We start from the raw sequence: 20,774 nt of genomic DNA, 5'->3' as shown, positions 1-20,774 counted from the left end.
CAAGGGATATGTACATGGCAGAACGCTCCTAATCGATTGTACCTTCCTTCGCTGATGGTTTGTGTTATAGTTATTTACATGAGCGAGCAGACTATCTCGCGATATTTATAAAGATTATCTTACCACGACGTTTAAATTCCATTTACGTATTTTGGTAATGCAATAAACATGTTTAATAATCCCTTCCTAGGACTGCATTACACGAAAAGCGTTTTAAAAACATTTTACCGTAGAGTTCGATGTGTATACGTCGCCTGAAACGCTCTTCATGTAATCGAAAAGTGGGAGTTACGAAGCGAGAAAGTGTAAAATTTTTGAACTTTAAGTTATCGCCATCAAACGATACTATGGCTGGATTCAGGGAGCGCGCTATTTGCTTATTTTATCCTTGTTTTACACCTGATGAGCGATAAAGATAGAATGATGCAATAGCGCTAATAGCGCGCTCCCCGAACGCAGCCTATATATGTGTCACGCTACGTGTCTTGACAAAGATATATGTGCTGAATATGTCAAACGTAGTATTAGAACGTCAAGTAGTATTAGAATGTCAAGTAGATTAAAGTAGTTGCACTTGTGTGTCTTATGTGATATACACGAGGGTTGTTCAAAAAGTTCATATTCCAACCCACGCAGGTGAAATAGGAACTTGAAACTCCGGTGATATTTAAGATGTTTAAAAATAACATCTTAAAACCCTTTATTTATTTATTTATTTGAAAAAAGTAACAAAATAAATCTGATGGGTGATTAAATAACAAACTAAATTACACCAATTTTGTTTTATTCTGATAAGACGTTCAAAAGAAAATAAGCTTAAAACAACGCAAAAAGCAGAAACTTGAAAAAACCACCTTCCGATAATTTTTGTGTAAACACTACATTCGTAGCGCTCGCTTTAACGTAATAATTAGTAGTTAGTTATTTTTAAAAATCATTAAAAAACGTGATTTTTTGAAGTTAATTATAGCTATAACTTTTTAACAAAACGTTTCCGGACCTATGTTTATCGGAACTTTTTTGTTTCAAATTCAATTTCCTATAAGACTATGAAGTTTTATCAAGAGACACGGTAGTGTCTAGCGTTAGGTACGCGCGGAGCGAGATCGCGCGCACCGTGACTCTTTTATGCGAACGCACAAGTTGCGGTTGCGAGTACCCGAGATTTTGAGATCTCAATAACAAGTGAACGATCAAGTTCTAAGTAGGCTTGATCGATAGCTTGGGGTCGATTTATATAATAAGAGTGTTTTTATTTTTCCGCTACGTGCCCTACGAGCGGAGATATTACGATGCAAAGTCTGAAATGCTAATAAATTTTACAATTAAGAAACGTCCTCGTCGTCGCCGTACGGTTGCTTTTGCCTCGATAGGTGGCATTTGAGAACATCTCGAGCTTCCCTCCCGGGTCCCCTTTATGACAATGTTGCTACACTGAAAAGAGCATATACGCGTACGTGTGCCGTGTGCCGTGTGCGCTCGTCGCTCAGTGCGTTAAGGAGGTTCGATCATTACTTGTGAGTCAAAAATGCGATTGAAATAAATGTCATTACAACGATCCCGAATTATATGCAATATTAGTTTAATGAATTGTTGATTCTACTTACGTGCTATATTCTTTGTCAATTATTAATGTATAGAATATTAATAAATATATGTCGGGGTATGAAAGCGTCAACGACTCGGGAATCGCTTATTATCCAACATTCTACGCTGAGACTTGAACTTTGTGACGATAAAGCCTTTATATTATGATAGACGTTGATTTTATATCTTGGTGTCTGGAAATATTAATTATTCACGAAAGCAATAACAACAAAATAAATTTTGGTAAATTTTATATTTGTATTCAGCAATCTCTAACATTTTAAAAAATAATTAAATTAAATATGTTCTTCTCACACATAAAAAAGATTAGACTCTAAAAGGATTAATTAATATTTAATCTAAATATATCTATCATAATAAAAATTATAATAGTAAAGTTTTTGGAATTGGTGGACAAACTAGTTTATATTTTTAATGCAAACTTTACCTCGAATTTTTATATTCGTTGTCAGTCATCAGAAGATTTTTTCTGCAGATATTTGAAGACTGGTGGATAATGGATTTTCTCGTGATTGAGCATACACGATTCTCTCTATTTAGATACTAACATTTTGAATTCTGTTACACTGAGACTTTACTTTGGAGTATGGTATGGTTACTTTGGTAATGAAGTTTTTAACAAGGTAAGATTTAAGATTATGCAATATAATTATAATTAAATTATCATTTGGGAATATTATATATAACATTAACATAATTATTTTTTAAGGTAATTATGAAGGAGAGGAGCTTTTTTACCGATTTGGCTGAAACTTCATAATTTTGTATATTTTGGTGCGTAAAACATAAATCCGTAAGTTAAAACTGTTGCTCTCAATTTTAGGAAAAACGTTATTAAGTACTAAAATTGACTGTTGCGTGGTTAGGATATATGTTATACCAACATGATGTAGATGTACATACATGATCATGCATAGTGACGTAAAAGTACATGGAATTACAGTAATAGTGCAGTATAACAGCAACCTCTCATAATAGTCTGGCGCCTTTAAAGCCGGCTACACACGGTCCGGTAGAACTGTCAGGTATGTCTGCGCAGGCACTCTGTACAGGTCTATCGGAACGTGTAGATGATAAAACTGCGCAGTTATTTTGACCTGTGCAGGCGACCGGAGCCCAATATATCGATATATCTGTGATATATCCGATATATAATCTCTCGTGCAGTGAAATGGAGTTCCTCATAACAGTATTTTTCTTCTTAATTATTGGAGTAACTAAACAAAGAAGCTTTAAATAGGTTTCCCCATTCATCCGTAAATAATTATGCCAATCTTTAGGTGCAAACTGCAGTTTATTTAATAAGTTTATACATATGAATAACGTTGTTTTTTTTCAGCCATTCTTTACACCATACCTCACGTTTTATTTTACGTTTCAAACACTTTTTTGCTAATAATAAGCCGATTATCGCTAAAACGTCATCTGTCAATGCCATAGTCAGCGTGAATACTGATAGGTTTACCGAAACGTGTGAGTGCACTACAGACATCCGGTAGACCTGCACAGACGTTTAACAGGCGTGCCGGCGCAGGCATACCTGGCAGTTCTATCGGAACGTGTGTAGCCGGCTTAACCCGTTGTGGTCACATGGGGTCCAGTGGACCCCAGGCTTTTTTTTTTTTTTCTTAAAAGTATACTATTTTGAGAGTAAAACGCACATAGTTTTTTTGCTCTATCTCAAAAAATTTTGATGAATATTTTTGTGAAAAAAGTCAAATTTTTCGAAAAAAAATTTTTTTTTTACGTTTTTTCAACATAAAAAATTGTTTAAAATTATTGGATTATTAAGAGAAAGTCATAAATTAATTCCAGTTCAAGGTTTGAGTCGATACATCAAAAAAAACGCAAATGGAAACTGTTGTGGGGTCCATTGGACCCCGTGTGACCACCGTTATTTTTAGGAGGTGTGACCACAACGGGTTAATTGTGTGCTATTATTTGATTTTGTATTTATATAGCATTAACTCTATTTCTATTATCTTTTTTAACCATATAGTTAAAAAAGATAATAGAAATAGAGTTTATGTTTTTTTTAAAGCAGAAAATAATTGGTATATTGAAAAGTTTATATAATAGCACATAATTCAAGTAAGACGCCAGACTATTATAGGACAGGTTGCCATTATACCTGTATTACTACTGTAATTTCATGCACTTTTACGTCACCACGCATAATTATGTGCGTCTACATCATGTCGGTATGACAGACATTCTAACCACGCAACTATCAATTTTAGTACTTAATAACTTTTTTCCTAATTGAGAGCGATAATTTTAACTTAATGTTTTACGCACCAAAATATACAAAATTGTAAAATTTCAGCCAAATCGGTGAGAAAGCCCTTCTCCTTCATAATTACCTTTTTAAACCATATTTAACTGCAATAATTAAATTATTTATATTCAACCAATTAATAATTTTTAAAATATAAGTAATTTAAGTACCTGAGACTATTTCTTTATTATTGAAAAAATTAATAATTATTTTCCATTAATTATTAATTTTTAAATAAATAGTTCATTCATTTTTAATAAACTATTAATTATTTTAATAATAAAGAATTTATTTCTACTAATTACCAGTTTTTACAAAAGAAATTAATTCATTTTTACCTAAATTAGTATTTAGGGCAACCTCATTACCTATTTTACCTAAATTAGAAGTTAGTACTTTCACGAACTAGAAATTTTTCTCTGACAAATTTCCAATTCTTTAAGTAATCTACACCTCTCACAAAAATTAAAAGAACACTAAATTTATCTTTAAAAACAGGCAAAATTCAAGCAGCTGTAACTTTGTTAAAAATGAACAAAATTTAAATTAAAAGAAAAAAAGGATTTTAAAGCTTGAAATCTCTACTTTTGTAGTTTTTGTGAGTTTGGTAATTTTTACATATAGAAAACTACGAGCTGGACAAAATAGAAAATTTTCCTCTCACTTTGTGGGTCTGTCACGTGCACAAAAAAAATCTACGAAACTTTTCGACTTTCTAACGTGAAAGCTTGAAGTTTTCCTTGTAAAACCTTTTTTTAAATGTTTTGACAATTTTTTGTTACTGAGTTATCGCGGATTGAATAAGAAATGAGCATTTTGACTTTGATTGCTCATAACTCCTTTAAAAATCGTCGTATCACAATTCAAAAAAATCAGATTCTTAAAGCTGAAACTTTGCTCTATTGAACTGTATAATTGTCAAATTTTTTAAAATAACATGTAGATATGATACAAATAGATAAAAATAATGTAAAAATTAGCGATTTTTCCCTTTTTCATTTTGACATAGAAAACAATTGTGCAGAACAATAACACAAATATATTCTTTATTTTTTTTAGTACTTTTAAGTACCCTGCATTTAAAAAAAATTTGTCAAATAGCTATGAGATTATTTTCATGGTAGCCACTAGCCACCATGGTTTTATGGAGCAAAACGTACAAAAGATTGTAAAATTGCTTAAGGAAAGTACGCAAAATTGAGTTTTGGGAACTGTTAAGGGAACAAATAAATTTTACATATTTTTACGTATTATGAGTTGTAGAATCCGAAAATGACCATAAAAATTGTTATATAATTTATAGTGGAGAAAACATGGAAAATGAAGGAAAATGTAGAAAAACATGAAATTATTTAAACTCCCAGACGTAATTTTTTTACGTTTTTTTTGTTTTTTTACGTATTTTGAGTCTTCCCACATAGCTGGCTCAAGATTTTGTGACTCAAAATACGTAAGAAAACATAAGAAAATTACACATCTGGGGATTTAAACAATTTTATATTTTTTTCCATTTTTCTTCACTTTCCACGTTTTCCCGTTACAGATGTAATTTGTATGATCATATTCGGATTCTACGACTTAAAATACGTAAAAAAACGTCAAAAAATTACGTCTGAGAGTTTAAACAATTTTATGGTTTTCTGCATTTTCTTTTATTTTCCATGTTTTCTCTGCTAGAGACATAATTTTTATGGCCATTTTCAAATTCTACGACTCAAAATACGTAAGAATACATGAGATTTATTCGTTCCCTTAACAGTTCCCAAAACTTAATTTTGGCAAATTTTTTTAAATGCAGAGTACTTAAAAGTACAAAAAACATAATAAAGAATAAATTTGTGTTGTTCTGTAGAATTGTTTTCTAGGTCAAAATAAAAAAGAGAAAAATCACTAATTTTTACATTATTTTCATCTATTTGTATCATGTCTACATGTTATTTAAAAAAATTTGGCAATTATACCGTTCAATAGAGCAAAGTTTCAGCTTTAAGAATCTGTTTTTTGAATTGCAATACGTTGATTTTTAAGGGAGTTATGAGCAATCAAAGTAAAAAATGCTCATTTTTTATTCAATCCGCAATAACTCAGTAACAAAAAATCGTAGAAACATTAAAAGAAAAAGATTTTGCAAGGAAAACTTTAAGCTTTTACGTTAGAAAGTCGAAAATTTTCGTAGACTTTTTTTTGTGCACGTGACAGGCCCACAAAATAAGAGGAAAATTTTCTATTTTGTCCAGCTCATAGTTTTCTATATGTAAAAATTACCAAACTCTTACAGAAACTAAAAAATAATAGTAACCTTTCGAGAAAGTAGAGATTTTAAGTTTTAAAATCCTTTCTTTTTAAATCTAAATTTTGTTCATTTTTGACAAAGTTATAGCTGCTTGAATTTTGCCTATTTTTAAAGAAAAATTTAGTGTTTCTTCAATTTTTGTGAGAAATGTATAATTCACTCTTATTTAAATATTATTAATTTTTGTGTAAATAGTAATTTTTTGTGACTAAATACTAATTTGCTAATTCAATAAAAATTTAATTAGTTGTTATTGCTAATTTTGTGAATGATTAAAAAATAAAAAAAGGAAATTTTTTGCTGATCCCTGCTTAACACTACAAAATGCGTGATATGAGTACAAAATTACCTTTTTCAAAAAAGGTAAAAAAAGGCGCCAAGTACACGCAATGTATTTTGTAAATTTAAAAATTCAATCTAAATGGAAGCTTTATTTCTCCTGCACAAAATTATGTTATCTAACTCAATTCAAGTAACATGTATTTCAAAAAAAGATGTGAAATCTTTAAATTAAATTGCGCCAATTGCAAAGAAAATATGTATATTGCTTTAAAAAATAATTGTTGTGCAACTACTTTTAAAAAATAAAACCCAAGTGGTAATAGCTTCTTAATTCTCTTTAACAAGTTATTAATATTACAAAGAATCATTTTAATTACAAAGAATTAAAGAAGTAACAGTACAAAATAAAAATATTTAATTAAAATAAAATAAATAAATTTTTCTTGTAAGAAAACTTGGCGCTGCTAGACTTTGAAACATTAAAATTTAAACATTTAGTACTAAGATTTTTGATTGAATAAGAAAACAGTAAACATAATTTAGGGAAGAATGCGACAGGAGTAAAAAAGCAGCGCCAAGTTTTTTTACAAAAAAAATTTATTAATTTTATTTTAATTAAATATTATTATTTTGTACTGTTACTTCTTTAATTCTTTGTAATTAAAATGATTCTTTGTAATATTATTGACCTGACCTGGAACAACTGTACATCTTTTCTATATTTCGCTTAAAAATTTCAAATTTATTAAGTTCTTCTCTTTGTGCAGGTATATAAAAAGTTACATTGTGAAAAATAAACAAAACTGAAGTTAGAGCAATCATAAAATATATCTGTTCCTGAAAGCATGTCCCTTCTTCAAATTCACGAGAATTGAGAGAGAGATTTGAGGTTGAAAGATTGATTTTGAGATTTGAGTTCCAAAGTTCCCTATTATAGAGTTAAAAAATGTGAACTGATTTACAAACGGCAGCGTTCGCTTGTTTGCCAATGCTTTAATAAAGAAATTGACTTCAGTTTTATTACTTTTTTCCATGATGCAAACGGCGACTTGATCCAGAAACGAATGCACGGAATCACTCGCGTCGAGATGTCGTTTCAGACATTTTAATATAATTCCCTCCTCTGCCGGAGAAAATCGTCGTTGGAACGCGAAACGATTTTCGCATCGACGGCAATCTCGCGCGGTCATAAAACGCGAACGGTTTGCGAACGATAAAAAATCGTGCGATAGCTTGTCGTTTGTTCCATTTGACGCGACTTATTCGTCGCTCTTATCGGCGAGCCGTCTGATTCTCCCGCGCATCGCGTGCGCGCACAGTCAGGACAATTTGTATTCATGGCGACGATAATACCGCCGTCGAAAACAAGGAGGCGGCTGTTCGCCCCTTTTCGTCGCATCGCAAATAAAAAGAGACCCGGCGGAAACTGCGGAAGAAAATGCAATGGCACAGTGCAGCGTAAATGCTTCGACCGCTTTTCCACTCTATTACGCGATTTGGTTCTCTTCACCAGCTTATTATGTTCTTCCCTTTATATCAGATGGAATCCGATCGGAAAGGCTTTTTTTCCCTTGGTGTCCCTTTGATTTAACTTCCCTCTAATTCGAATCCGGAGTCTCTGTACTTATATGTGGTTTTGTGCTGGTAATTCCCCCTTGCAGCTTATACAACAAAATGTCTCTGATTCAAAAACTTACTCTCTAAATCTAAATCAGTGAATAGTCACTGATATCAGTACTAGTACTGATTCAGCAGTTCTATTCACTGATTCAGATTTAGAGAGTGTGTTTAATAATGCTAATTTCATTTTGCGTACATACTGGCTGTATATTTACTTTTTTAATAATAGATTTTTTTTAAATAACTTGCAATTTTTTCTTAACAAAAATATCAAGAGAAAGCATCGTTTGTTGTAATTTTCTAATAATTAATATATATATTGCATATGTTTATAAATCACAAAACTAAATCTGTATTATAAAATCATAAAATTAAGAATGTGGCTCAAAATGAACAGATTTAAAAATAAAAAATTGGCCTTTAAATTTATAAGTAAAGAATGTAGTTTTATCATCTAATTTTCCTTTTTAATACTTCGCTGAAAACCTCTATTTTCAATCATTCACAAATTATGGACATCTCAATATTCTCGTTAATAAAAAGTCAGTTTCTAATTAGACAAAAAATCTCATCTTTATTATTGTAATAAATTGTTTTTTTTTTTAATTTAAGCTAACATCCTTTGTTTTGCTCGAAAATTGATTAATTTTTACTTTTAGCTTAGACAAAAACTTTATCGCTAGAATATTAAAATAATAGAAATAGGGACGCATGTATAAAACCATAAATAACTTTTAATTAAATTTCTAATTTTTTATTTCAAAGAAAGAATATTTTGGGAATGATAGTCTGTTACACATATTTCTTTTATTTGTTAAAATAAATTTTGTTTTTTTCTGAATTAGCAATTGTTAAGTTTTTCTATTGAATTCTCTCATTTTATTTCGTAGTTGCTGATTAAAGGGATACATTTGATATTTATTACGTAAAATAGATATTTATTACGTAAAATAGTTGATTTCACTCGGATTTCATCTCGATCGTATAATGATTGTCTCGAGATAGTAACTTCGACGAGAATATTGCATCGACGTGGTCTGCGCAAACGAAATGCTGCGCGTTCAATATTTCGCCGTTATGCGATCTTCTCGAGTCGCGAATTATTATACTTTTGCCATAGGGAAGATATATTCACGAAGTACACTTAAATTAATATCCACGCCGCGTTAAATGCCATTTCGCGAAAAATGTTAGCCCGTAAAGGGAGACGAAGTGCTTTGAACCTATATTTAATAGAAGTGGCATCGTGAAGACCGCGATTGATGTATAAAGCTCTTTCGAAGATACTTCAAAACTGCGCTTTGCGGTGCATTTATTTATTAATATTGATATTAATTTATTTATAATCTTTAATAAAATAATCGATTCTGCTTTATTGTACATAATTTTTGACGTTAATGTATGTGTATCGTCAGGTATCTTTATTAGAATATTTCGTTTTATTTCTGTATTCGTTATATCGTGAATTATGATATAATTTTTAATACAAAAGTATAATTATGTTATTATAAATATATTAAAAGTTTGCAAATACAATTCTTCAACTCTAAATTATTTCGGAATAATTCTGATGCTGTTTCAGGTATTACGCGATAGTGCATCCAATGAGAGCGCAGTACATGTGCACCATAAGCCAAGCCCGTAGGATTGTGATCATAACTTGGATTGCGGCATTTTTGTTGGGAATACCAATGATGTTTACACAGGTACGCGTATTTTCAATTTTAGAGTAGTCAATGTTTCCTTATAACAAAAATCTCGTTATTCTTCATTTTCTCCGTTAAGCATTTCGATAAATCTAAACTACAATCACGTCTTGTAAAAAGCGAATCCGCTTAAAATTATCACAAACCAATAAAATTACCTTGAAATTAATTATGATGTAATTAATTATAAGTTCTGCTATTTGTTTTTATTCGTGATATTTAATTAGTGAAAAGCATTTAATTTTCCGCTATTTATATCAAGAGACACGGTAGTGTCTCGCTCCACGTACTTCGAGTTACATCACAGTTCGGCAAAGAGAACTTGATTTCAAACTGGAAGAAATACATTGGCCTGCATGCTTCGAACGCTTTATTTAAAACCAGTTTGTATACCATTTATTATACTACTAACCACTTTTAAGAATAGATTTTTGTTTAAATAGTAACAGTGCACACTTCGAAAACATGTATTATTAGAATTGTCTGATTTTTGCTGCGTTTTATATAATCAAATAAAATTGAGTAAAAGTTTTCCATTATAGTATACTCAAATTAAACTGTGAAATGCTTTCTATTAAACGCAATTTTATTTTTTCCGATACCTGTATGCGTTACAGAATAAAAGCTAATAAGTTTCAACACCTTTCCGTGGGATACCCTCTATAAATAATATATCGAGTTGTCTATTCCGGATCTGAAACATTCTGTGTAATAATCTTTTTATAAAAAAAAATCTTTACGCTTTTACAAAACTAATTATCTCAAGTGAACATCGAACGCGACATCACCTGCATTTGAGAGCTTGATTTTTAACTGATCGCAAACAGTTTCGAAAACAATATATCTGTTTAATTTTGCACTTGCCGTTCCATTCCGCGCAGCGCGTTACTCCCGTATTATCGTTTATCGCAACATGACGTCTCGCAATATTTCGATCTCGCATACGCGCGCGATGTGTATCCACGAAATCCGAGAGTGATACGCCCCGCAGTTGCACGTCCGATAAAACTAATACACCTTGCTTCGCACATTTACTTTAATGAATGGCGATTTATCTGAGCGTTAAAAAGATACATCGCTAAGTCGCGTAGGGAAAAATCGAAGGAATCCCGATGTGATTGGATTTCTATCTCCGCGAAAACTTCTCTCTACGTTATTTTCCCAGATAAAAGTTCGTTGCATTGCTCTTTGAATTTTCACGATGTTTGAGAATATCGTATCATCGCCAATATTAGTGCTGAAGATCATATTCATACGCTACATTTAACTATATAGATACATTACACTTATTATGCTTATTTGATTTTGAATTTTACTTGTGTATGAAAGTTGACTCTTGTTACGTCGAGTTGATCCACGCGAGTTAACGTTGGATGTAAAATGTAAACGTGATCTGAAATTTTTAACTCTTTTAAGTCGAGCTTAAGGCTCCTGTTCATTCACTGCAGCTATCTTGGATTGACGTCAGAAGCGAAAAAAATATCATGAAAAGTCTTGCAACGTACATTAAAATAAAAATGTTTCTTAGTAAAATAGCGTTTGTAATAGACTTGTAAAATATGCCGAAAATCCATATATATGTCGAATTAAATTGTGCCTAATCAAAGACGAAAACAAACTGTTCGACAGCTGCCGAATTGAAATAAATATTTGCTTTCACATATCAGATTATAACAAAATGGGAGTCTTCGGTGTATTTTAACACTATATAACAATTATTATTTTAAATACAAAAACACTACACTAAAACGAAAAATAGCGCTATACATTGCAAGAATAATTTATATAGCTATATCAGTTTTTACATTTTTTAGTTCACAATTTTGCCAGACGTGATGCTGTGTGTACTGTCAACGCGGATTTGACAATCCAGCCAGCAGGAGCCTTAAAATTAATTTTTTTATTAATCGAGTCAGTCAAACATTCGCACGATTAAACGACATTATAGTTTACAAAATTTTACACGGGATAAAACTTGGTCTGTTTGATATATTTTTTGTCATTTAGAAGATTCCGTTTTTCCGATGAAAGATATATATATCCTTTTGATGCTGAGTACAAGCTGGTTCCATCTTTACTTCACTTACGATGAAAAATATCGGTTATATGTATATATACGGAGGATTGTATTGCGATTTATCTGCGGTAACTTTTTCTTATTCGATATTACATATCTCGATAATCCTTCAATGACGTCGGAGATAAACCGATTGTAATCGTGACGCAAATCGGGATGTGAAATCTATTTTCCACAAGAATGCACATAACGGTCTCGAATTGAGGCTCACCGGTGAATAGGTCTCTCGTACGACAGATTCTTATTCTTGTGAAAAAGTAAATGAAGGATGTAAGAAAATGAAATTTTTGCGCGGGCCTGGCATAAAAGTTATGAATAAATAGTTGAGAATAGAATGTAGCCAAAGAGAACATGCGATGCGCCTAAAATGAAAATAGTTTCTTATTTTCTGCGAAGCTTTAGCGAATTTTACAATCATAAAGAGAAATAATAAATAACGCGCAATATACATTATATATGTTACATTTAAATATACTTTAAATATATATAATCGAGTCATATCTTAAAATAATGAGAATGTTTTAATTTCTCGTATTCGAGGTATTTATCAAAAATTAATAGAAATCTCTTATCGTTCCACAAGGTTCTCCTTTGAATCTCTCATTAAAAGTGTGATGTATCACGGAGCGCGACCGTGCACGGTAGCGAACAATAACACTGGCACGCGGCGACGGAGCGAGCGGAGCAGCGCCGAGCGAAGGCGAGGCCAGTTCACGCCCGGCTAGCAAAGCGTACACCGCACGCTCCTAAGCACGACGTATGTATATAGATACGAGTAGCAATAAACGTTGTTCTATGATTGACTTGAGTCCTATCCTGAATACACCACAACTGGCGACGAAGTAACGACAAGTCGAACCATGTGCTGTGATTCAAGAAAATCAGGACAACGTGGCACGCGTAGCGGGTAGGCGAAACGCGTTAGCAATAAAGTGTTGTCCAGCGTCCGAAAAACGAGTCGCGTATAACACGGCAGGAAGGTACAGTGCAAAAGTAGGATTACATGCAAGGACAACAAGGAACGTCGTGGGTACAAGACCTGGATAAAAAAGGTGTAATAGCCGAATTGAAAAAAAGAGGAATCGAATGCAGTACCAGCAATAAGTTTGATGAATTACGTGAGTTGTTGAGAAAAATTGTGAAACGTGAAATAGCCGAGGCGGTCAGTAAAGACGGTAAAGAGAGTACGAAAATCAGCAAAAGAAGTGAATCTGACGATTCTTCATACAGCGACGCTGCGAGTAACGAGGCAGCAACCGACTCAGACGAGGGCAACATGGCGAGCGACAGCATTAGGCTGGAATTCTGCCTACACAAAGACAATTGGGAAAATTTTGTGGAACGACTAGAGCTGTACTTTACGGCGAAAGATATCAAAGAAGAAAAGCAAGCCGCACATCTGTTAACACGCTTAGATGAAGAAGCATTCAGTTTGATGAAGCAACTAGTAGGGTAGACCGGGGACAAAAGTAACAGGGTACAGTTGTAACATCGTGAATATTTCTTAAACTATAAAAGGTACATGTGTATGACCGCGAGGCGAGATCCGCTAGATAGAGCGGCATTTGTTCCTTAGTTCATTGCCGCCCCTCGCGGAACGTGCACGTGTGCAGGAGAAGAAGTTACTTTTTTCCTTCCTGAAGTAAGTTTTCTTACGTGCATAAAATCTGAAATATTTTTCTTTTTTTTATGCCGAAGGTATAAGGTTTTATTTTTATATGTTTTAGTGATTATTTATGTTGATGATTTGCATAATACGATTGACTTTCATCCAGATATTTAAGTAAAAAATTTACTTCGAATCATAAAATATCATTAGGGGACAATTGTAACATCAATGCCTGGGAACAGTTGTAGCGTTACAATTGTCCCCGTTGCTCGGGGACAACTTCAACTTAACCTAATCCTTTAAATATATATGATTATAAATAATCTTTCAGTTGAGAAAACAGTATTATTTGTTTTTGTTTGCTATAATGTAAAAATACTGATATTGTTATGTAACAAATTATTTTATCATTAAAGTTGCATTTTTTATAGAAAATTCGTAAGATTGATTACATAAACCTACTAAATAACCATTATTTTGTTTATAGATGATGTGGTACAATCGTTCCCCTCTACTGTTACAATTGTCCCGGGGGTTGGGACGGTTGTAACAGTATTCCTCATATTCTTTAAACAATAATAACTTTTTTCCTAGTTACATTACTGAATTCAGCACAAGAAAATTTTGTAGTCAAATAAATACTACATCTAAAGGTACAGGTCTTTTTTACGTAGATATTATATTTTAACTGTTATAAAATCTTAAACTCAAAATGTTACTTTTGTCCCCGGTCTACCCTAGCGCCGGATAAATTAAACACAAAAAATTCAATGACTTGGTGACAATCATGACCGGACATTTGAACCCGAAGCCGTCTGAAATCATGGAAAGATGCAAGTTCAACGTGGCCAAACAAGAGGCGAATGAATCTGTGGCTGAATTCACAACCAGATTAAAAAAAATGGCAACGCACTGCAATTTCGAAAATATAAAAGTAGCACTTCGAGACCAATTCGTGAGTGGATTGAAGGACCACGACACGAAAGCAGCGCTGTTCAGAATCGAAAAATTGGACTATGAGACGGCGGTTAAAGAAGCTGTAATACGAGAAGCAGCAGAAAAAAATGCAACAAGCACATTACAAGTGTTGGAAAATAAAAGTGCCAAAAGCGAAGTTTTCGCCTTACAGAACTCACGAAAGCCGGGTAGATGGAACATGAGTGGGGGTAATCCAACAAAGCCGCACGAGCAGCAGAGGCCCACGGCTGGCTCCAATCAACAACAACACAACCAGCAACCGTCGAGCGAGCAAGGCATCGTGTGTTATTGCTGCGGAAAGCCAAATCATACAAGCAAGTGGTGCCGATACCGAGAGTTCACGTGCCATAACTGCGACAAGAAAGGCCATCTAAAGATAGTATGCCGGAAAGGGAGCGCCGGATCAACGCAACAACTCAAGCTGATGCAGGAGGACAGCGGAGCAGCCCTGGTTCCAGAGACGGCACCACATTGCAACGAGTTTCACAAATTGGACTTGAGCGATGAGTATGAGTATGTAAAGTACGTGAGCGGTAAAGACGGGGCCGAGCCTATGTTTGTTGACTTAACGGTGAACGGAACTAAAGTAAGAATGGAATTAGATACGGGCACATACGCGACAGTAATTTCAGAGAAATGCTTTAATGAATGTTTCAGAATGTATAAATTGGTAAAAACAGAAAGAAATTTTAAGGTGTACAACGGTGACACCTTAAAACCAATCGGGAAATTAACGAATCTAACAGTCGAATTAGAAAGTAAAACAAGAATATTGGAATGTTTTATTTTACCGGGTACGGGACCAGCATTGATCGGACGACAATGGTTACAAGCGTTCGGGTTATGGCCATTACGTTTAAGGGACAAAGATGAAAATAGTCTTAATAAAATTGATGTCGAAAATGTAGCTAACTATTTTTTCAAAAAATACAGTGAATTGTTTAGCGATACCCCAGGAATGTAAATAAAAGTAAAACAAAAATACACTTGAAAACCGACGCGCGCCCAATAGCCCTTAAATGTAGACATGTCGCGCATGCGTTAAAACCACTAATAGAAAAAGAGCTAGATAGATTAGTCAAATTGGGGCATTTGGAGCCGGTAGAAACTAGTGAATGGGCCACGCCCATAGTACCAGTTTTCAAAAGTAACGGTAATATCAGACTATGTGGAGATTTTAAGCTCACGTTAAATCCCTACGTAATTATTGATAAATACCCACTGCATACAATTGATGAAATTTTTGCAAACATGCAAGGAGGCACATTGTTTTCCGAGTTGGATTTAACGCACGCGTACATGCAATTCCCAGTAGATGAAGAATGTTTGCATCTGCTTACAATTGTAACACACAAGGGCTTATTTAGATATAAGAATATCCCAGAAGGTGTCTCACCAGCACCAGCGGATGTGCAGAAGAAAATGGACGAATGTCTAAGGGGAATAGACGGCGCAATTGCGTATCTCGATAATATCTATGTAACGGGTCGCACTAAAGAAGAGCATAAGGCGAATTTGGAAAAGGTTTGCGAAAGATTACAGGAATGTGGACTACGAATTAATAAAGAAAAAAGCAAATTTATGCAAAACAGAATCGAAATACTAGGGTACGTAATAGACGAAAACGGGTTGCATAAAGCAAAATCTAAAGTACTTGCAATGATAAACGCCCCACAACCGGAAAACCATAAAGATTTAGCGTCGTTTCTAGGGCTTGTAACATTTTATTCGCGATTTTTAAAGAGTAGGGCAGCGAAATTGACTCCATTATACGAACTGTTAAACAAAAAAGAGTTCGAATGGAACAATGAGTGTACAAAAGCGTTCGAATGGCTGAAAAACGAACTAATTTCACCACGCGTATTAGCACATTACGATCCAACAGAGCAGATAGTGTTAGCGTGCGATGCATCGGATTATGGAATTTCCGCAGTATTGTCTCATAAATACAAAAACGGCACGGAGAAGCCGATTGCATATGCGTCTAAGAAAATAGGGAAAAAAGAATTAAGCCGTACAATACTCGACAAAGAAGCGATGGCGATAGTCTACGGATTTAAAAGATTCTATGAATTTATTTTTGGAAAAGTGATTATTCTGAGAACAGATAATAAAGCCTTGCAATTAATTTTAGGCCCGCGCAAAGGAATACCAATAACAGCTGACAATCGTTTCCAAAGATGGGCCTATTTCCTATCAGGATTTCGGTACACTATAGAACATGTAAAATCGGAAGCAAATGCAAATTGCGATGCGTTATCTAGACTTCCAATTGAAGATAAAGATAACGATACACTGTTGTCAGAGGTAGAACCGAACTTTTTGCATATAAACTTTTTCGAAGAAGGAGTACAAACTTTTGATCACAAAATGTTAGCAGCCAAAAATAAAAAAGATAACACGGTTAGCAAAATAATAAAGTATGTATTGAGCGAATGGCCAGATGCAAAAAAATTAACGGATAACGAAAAGTGTTACTATTCAAAGCGATTAGAATTAAAGCCTGATCTACAATGTGCTCCTTGCTTTCTGTTTTTTGCTCTTAACCTCTTTGCGACTATCTCGTATTTCGCAATTCCGTCGCGTAACGTGATGTTTCTTGTCTCTTCTGAAGTTCGTCAATTTTTATCTTGGGCGACAGAGAACAAAAAACATCGCGTTACGCAACGCAATTGCGAAATACGGGATAGTCGCAAACAGGTTAAGAGCAAAAAACAGGAAGCAAAGAGCACATTGTAGATCAGGCTTAACAGTTGAAAAAGGATGTTTATTTTGGGGGTTACGAGCCGTCATCCCGGAAAATATGAGAGTGTCAATATTAAACGAATTACACGCCACGCATTTGGGAATTGTAAAAATCAAAATGTTTGCACGCTCGTACGTCTGGTGGCCAAGAGTAGACTCGGATATAGAGACATTGGTAAATGGATGTAAAATTTGTTTGATTCAACATAAAAAGCCGTCACATACGCCATTAACGACATGGCCTTGGCCGACGAAAACGTGGAGTCGCATTCATTGTGATTTTGCTGGGCCATTTTACGGTAACATGTATTTGATTATTATCGATGCGCACTCAAAATGGCCTGAGGTAATTAACTTTAAGAATAATACAAAGACATATAGACTGATAGAAGAATTCAAAAGCTTGTTTGCGCGATTTGGATTACCATTGCACTGCGTTACGGACGGAGGACCGCAGTTTAGAAGCGTACAATTTCACAATTTTTTAGAGAAAAACGGTGTAAAACATACGTACTCGCCCCCTTACCATCCAGCTACAAACGGAGCCGCGGAAAATTTCGTACAAACCTTTAAAGACAAAGTCACAAAAAACGTTCAGGGGGGAGAGACACTGGACACAGCGGTAAATATGTTTTTGTATGATTATCGTAGCATCGAGCATTGTACTACACGTAGAAGTCCCGCGTACCTGATGTTTAACCGCGAGTTACGGGCACGATTTGATCTCTTGAAGCCGAATGTAGCTGAAACGGTTGAGGAGAAGCAACGCGCGCAAATTGTAAGTAGAGCAGCTAGGCGCAAAGTTGAAGTAGCAGTAGGTGACGATGTCATGGTCGACGATTACGGCATAAGAGCCGATAAGCGAACCGCAGGTAAAATCGTGAAACAGACATCGCTATCTACGTACGACGTGCAGACCGATAAAGGTGCAGTTCAAAAGCGTCACATCGATCAGATAATTAAGGGCAAAGCGAACGAGCCGGTATTGCGCCGCTCTCCCCGCTTCAATAGAGCTTAAATTTAAAAGGCGGGAGAGTTGTGATGTATCACGGAGCGCGACCGTGCACGGTAGCGAACAATAACACTGGCACGCGGCGACGGAGCGAGCGGAGCAGCGCCGAGCAAAGGCGAGGCCAGTTCACGCCCGGCTAGCAAAGCGTACACCGCACGCTCCTAAGCACGACGTATGTATATAGATACGAGTAGCAATAAACGTTGTTCTATGATTGACTTGAGTCCTATCCTGAATACACCACAAAAAGATAATTGTTTGGAAAGATAACAGATTCCTGTATATTTTGCCAGATTGTGAGTTATTATAAAGGATCAGTAATAATAATCGTGTTTAAAATTTCCCTTGCTGATCCTTTACGTAAAAGCCGAGATGATCCTTAGTTTAAATTAGGATTTGACTTATCATTCTCCGGTATTCTTTCGCAAAATAAAGAGAAGATAAAACTTTCACAATTTCTTTCATATTTTAAATTATTTGGAAAATATCCTATTACGGTCCTCGCAACACGTTCAATGCATGAGATTCTTTCTTCGGCTCGACCGAGAGTCACGTCATGAAGGATTAATAAAGCGCGAGGGCAAACGCTGATCCTTTTTACGGGGTCATGAAGTAAACGGCGAGGGAGCAATAAAAAGCTTTCATATGCCGGTGGGGGATCTTATCATCCCCGGCATATGTAAATGCTCGTCTAACGGCTTGATAAACGCGGTGGTAAAAGCGTGTCGCACGTCGCGCGCGGCATCTTCGCACGCTTCGTTACATCCCGGGAATACGTCGAGAAGCGGCACGCGCCCTTTGTGTCTCTTATTCGCGTCTATTCTACTCTCTTTTTTTTTTCAGACTCACAGGCAGGTCGGGAAAAGGTGGATCGCCTATTGGTGTGTTCGCGACTCCGAGACCGGACTTTTATGGAAGGCCCACGAGGTCTATATGCTCGTCGTGGTCCTCGTGCTGCCGCTGATCATCATGGCGTTCTGCTATACGAGCATCTGCTGGGAGATCTGGCGCGTTATGAAGCGCCGGTATCATATGACGTCGCGACATGCGTAAGTCCGAGATTTCATTTTCTTTCTGGTGAATTTCTTTTCATAAATTTCTGAACTGAATATCGAATACGTTCTTTCCTCTTCTTATCGACGAAAAGTCACGGTAAGTTTGATTCTTTCTCGAAAGTTTGATCGAAAATAGAATTTTAAGCCCAAAATCCGCATTAATAGTGATCTCAGAAAATAAATACAATTAAATTATTTTAGTAAAAAAATATTTATCGCCTAATTACAAAAAAAAGAAAAGAAAAGACGAAAACTCAGGAAGAAAATAAATAGCTGGTTAAATATGTTACTAAAAATATCAATTGCCATATGATACGACGATGATTTATTTTGAGAAGGATAATGATGGCTTATATGTAGAAATTGAATAGAACTGCGCGATTCAATGCGCTTGCAGAACTTTCCCATCGAAAGCAATAAGATCTTTCCAATTATAATCGATATTATAGCTTATTATAAACGGGTAATGGAAATAAGCTATTAAATTTTACTGCAGGCAATAATATCTCGCGAAATATGCAACGGGCGCGCGGATGGAAATTTAAACGATTGAATTCTCCACTGCTTATTCTACCATGCGCAATAATCAGTGTGAATCCGATTGCATTAATTTATGTGCGACATCCGCCTACCGCGGCGTACGGGCGCGGACATGGTAATCCATAAATGGACGCATAAACTGCTATTTGGCCTTTTCCGCGGTAGCAGCGCAGCAATCGAAAAACGTGTTCCTCATTCTGGGCGTATGAAATGTCGATTACCTCGTCGCGGACGTCAATCAAGTGTCGTGGCTGGGCGGGAGGAGGAAAGCGGCAAATTTTTTGCCATTTGATGGGCGTTTCGACGCGACCAGCGATCTAATATAAATTGCAATTGAATAGCCGGATTTTCGGATGCCCGCAGTGGGAATTCATATCGAGGTCGGCCGACGATAATACGATGAAGAAGATCGCGTTTCCATTTATAACGTGTTTTGTGTGCGCCCGCCTCTCTCAATAAACGTAATATCATGAGACCTTATCGAAATTCGTTCGTATACGTACATGGTTGCGAGCAATGCAAATTTACTATCGAGTTTACTTACCCTGAAATGAATCTTAAATATCTAAGAAACGCGTATTATAGTCAGATAATTATATAATACAATTAGAAGACATAATGGAAATATATATAGCAAACCGTTCACTGCATGACAAGTGGATAAATAGCGGTCAAAAAGTTTATTTCTAATTTTTTACGTGCTCTATGTCCCTATTACATTGCAAACAAAAGTTTGAATGTGCGTAAAAAAAAGTATTGATAATAAAATAAACTATTATTTTATTTTAATTTCTATGTATGTAATTGGATAATGTTAATGGATACTACATTAGAGTATAATAATTTATCTAAGATTTTTTGCTTAATTGTTTCAGTTACTGTGACATTAAATAAAATATATTTATTAGTTTTATATTAAATATTTAAATATGTTTTTGCTTTAAAAGAATTTGTATTATATGTATAATCAA

At 34.8% G+C, this 20,774-nt stretch overlaps 1 protein-coding gene across 1 annotated transcript in view; it reads left to right on the top strand.

Annotated features, from left to right (window-relative positions):
* The window catches only part of LOC139815459 (pyroglutamylated RF-amide peptide receptor), a gene marked incomplete at its 5' end in the record, with an annotated part of 113,707 nt that overhangs the window by 72,825 nt on the left and 20,108 nt on the right, over window positions 1–20,774 (top strand). Inside the window, 2 exons of the mRNA XM_071782388.1 lie at window positions 9,664–9,787; window positions 19,052–19,257. Of these exons, the coding sequence (XP_071638489.1) occupies window positions 9,664–9,787; window positions 19,052–19,257 (330 nt within the window). The remainder of the gene's footprint in view (window positions 1–9,663; window positions 9,788–19,051; window positions 19,258–20,774) is intronic.

The sequence above is a fragment of the Temnothorax longispinosus genome, chromosome 6 (genome assembly GCF_030848805.1).
Source record: "Temnothorax longispinosus isolate EJ_2023e chromosome 6, Tlon_JGU_v1, whole genome shotgun sequence".
Classification (NCBI taxonomy): domain Eukaryota; kingdom Metazoa; phylum Arthropoda; class Insecta; order Hymenoptera; family Formicidae; genus Temnothorax; species Temnothorax longispinosus.
Note: the sequence above shows the minus strand (reverse complement) of the source record. Positions and strands in the feature narration are given on the sequence as shown.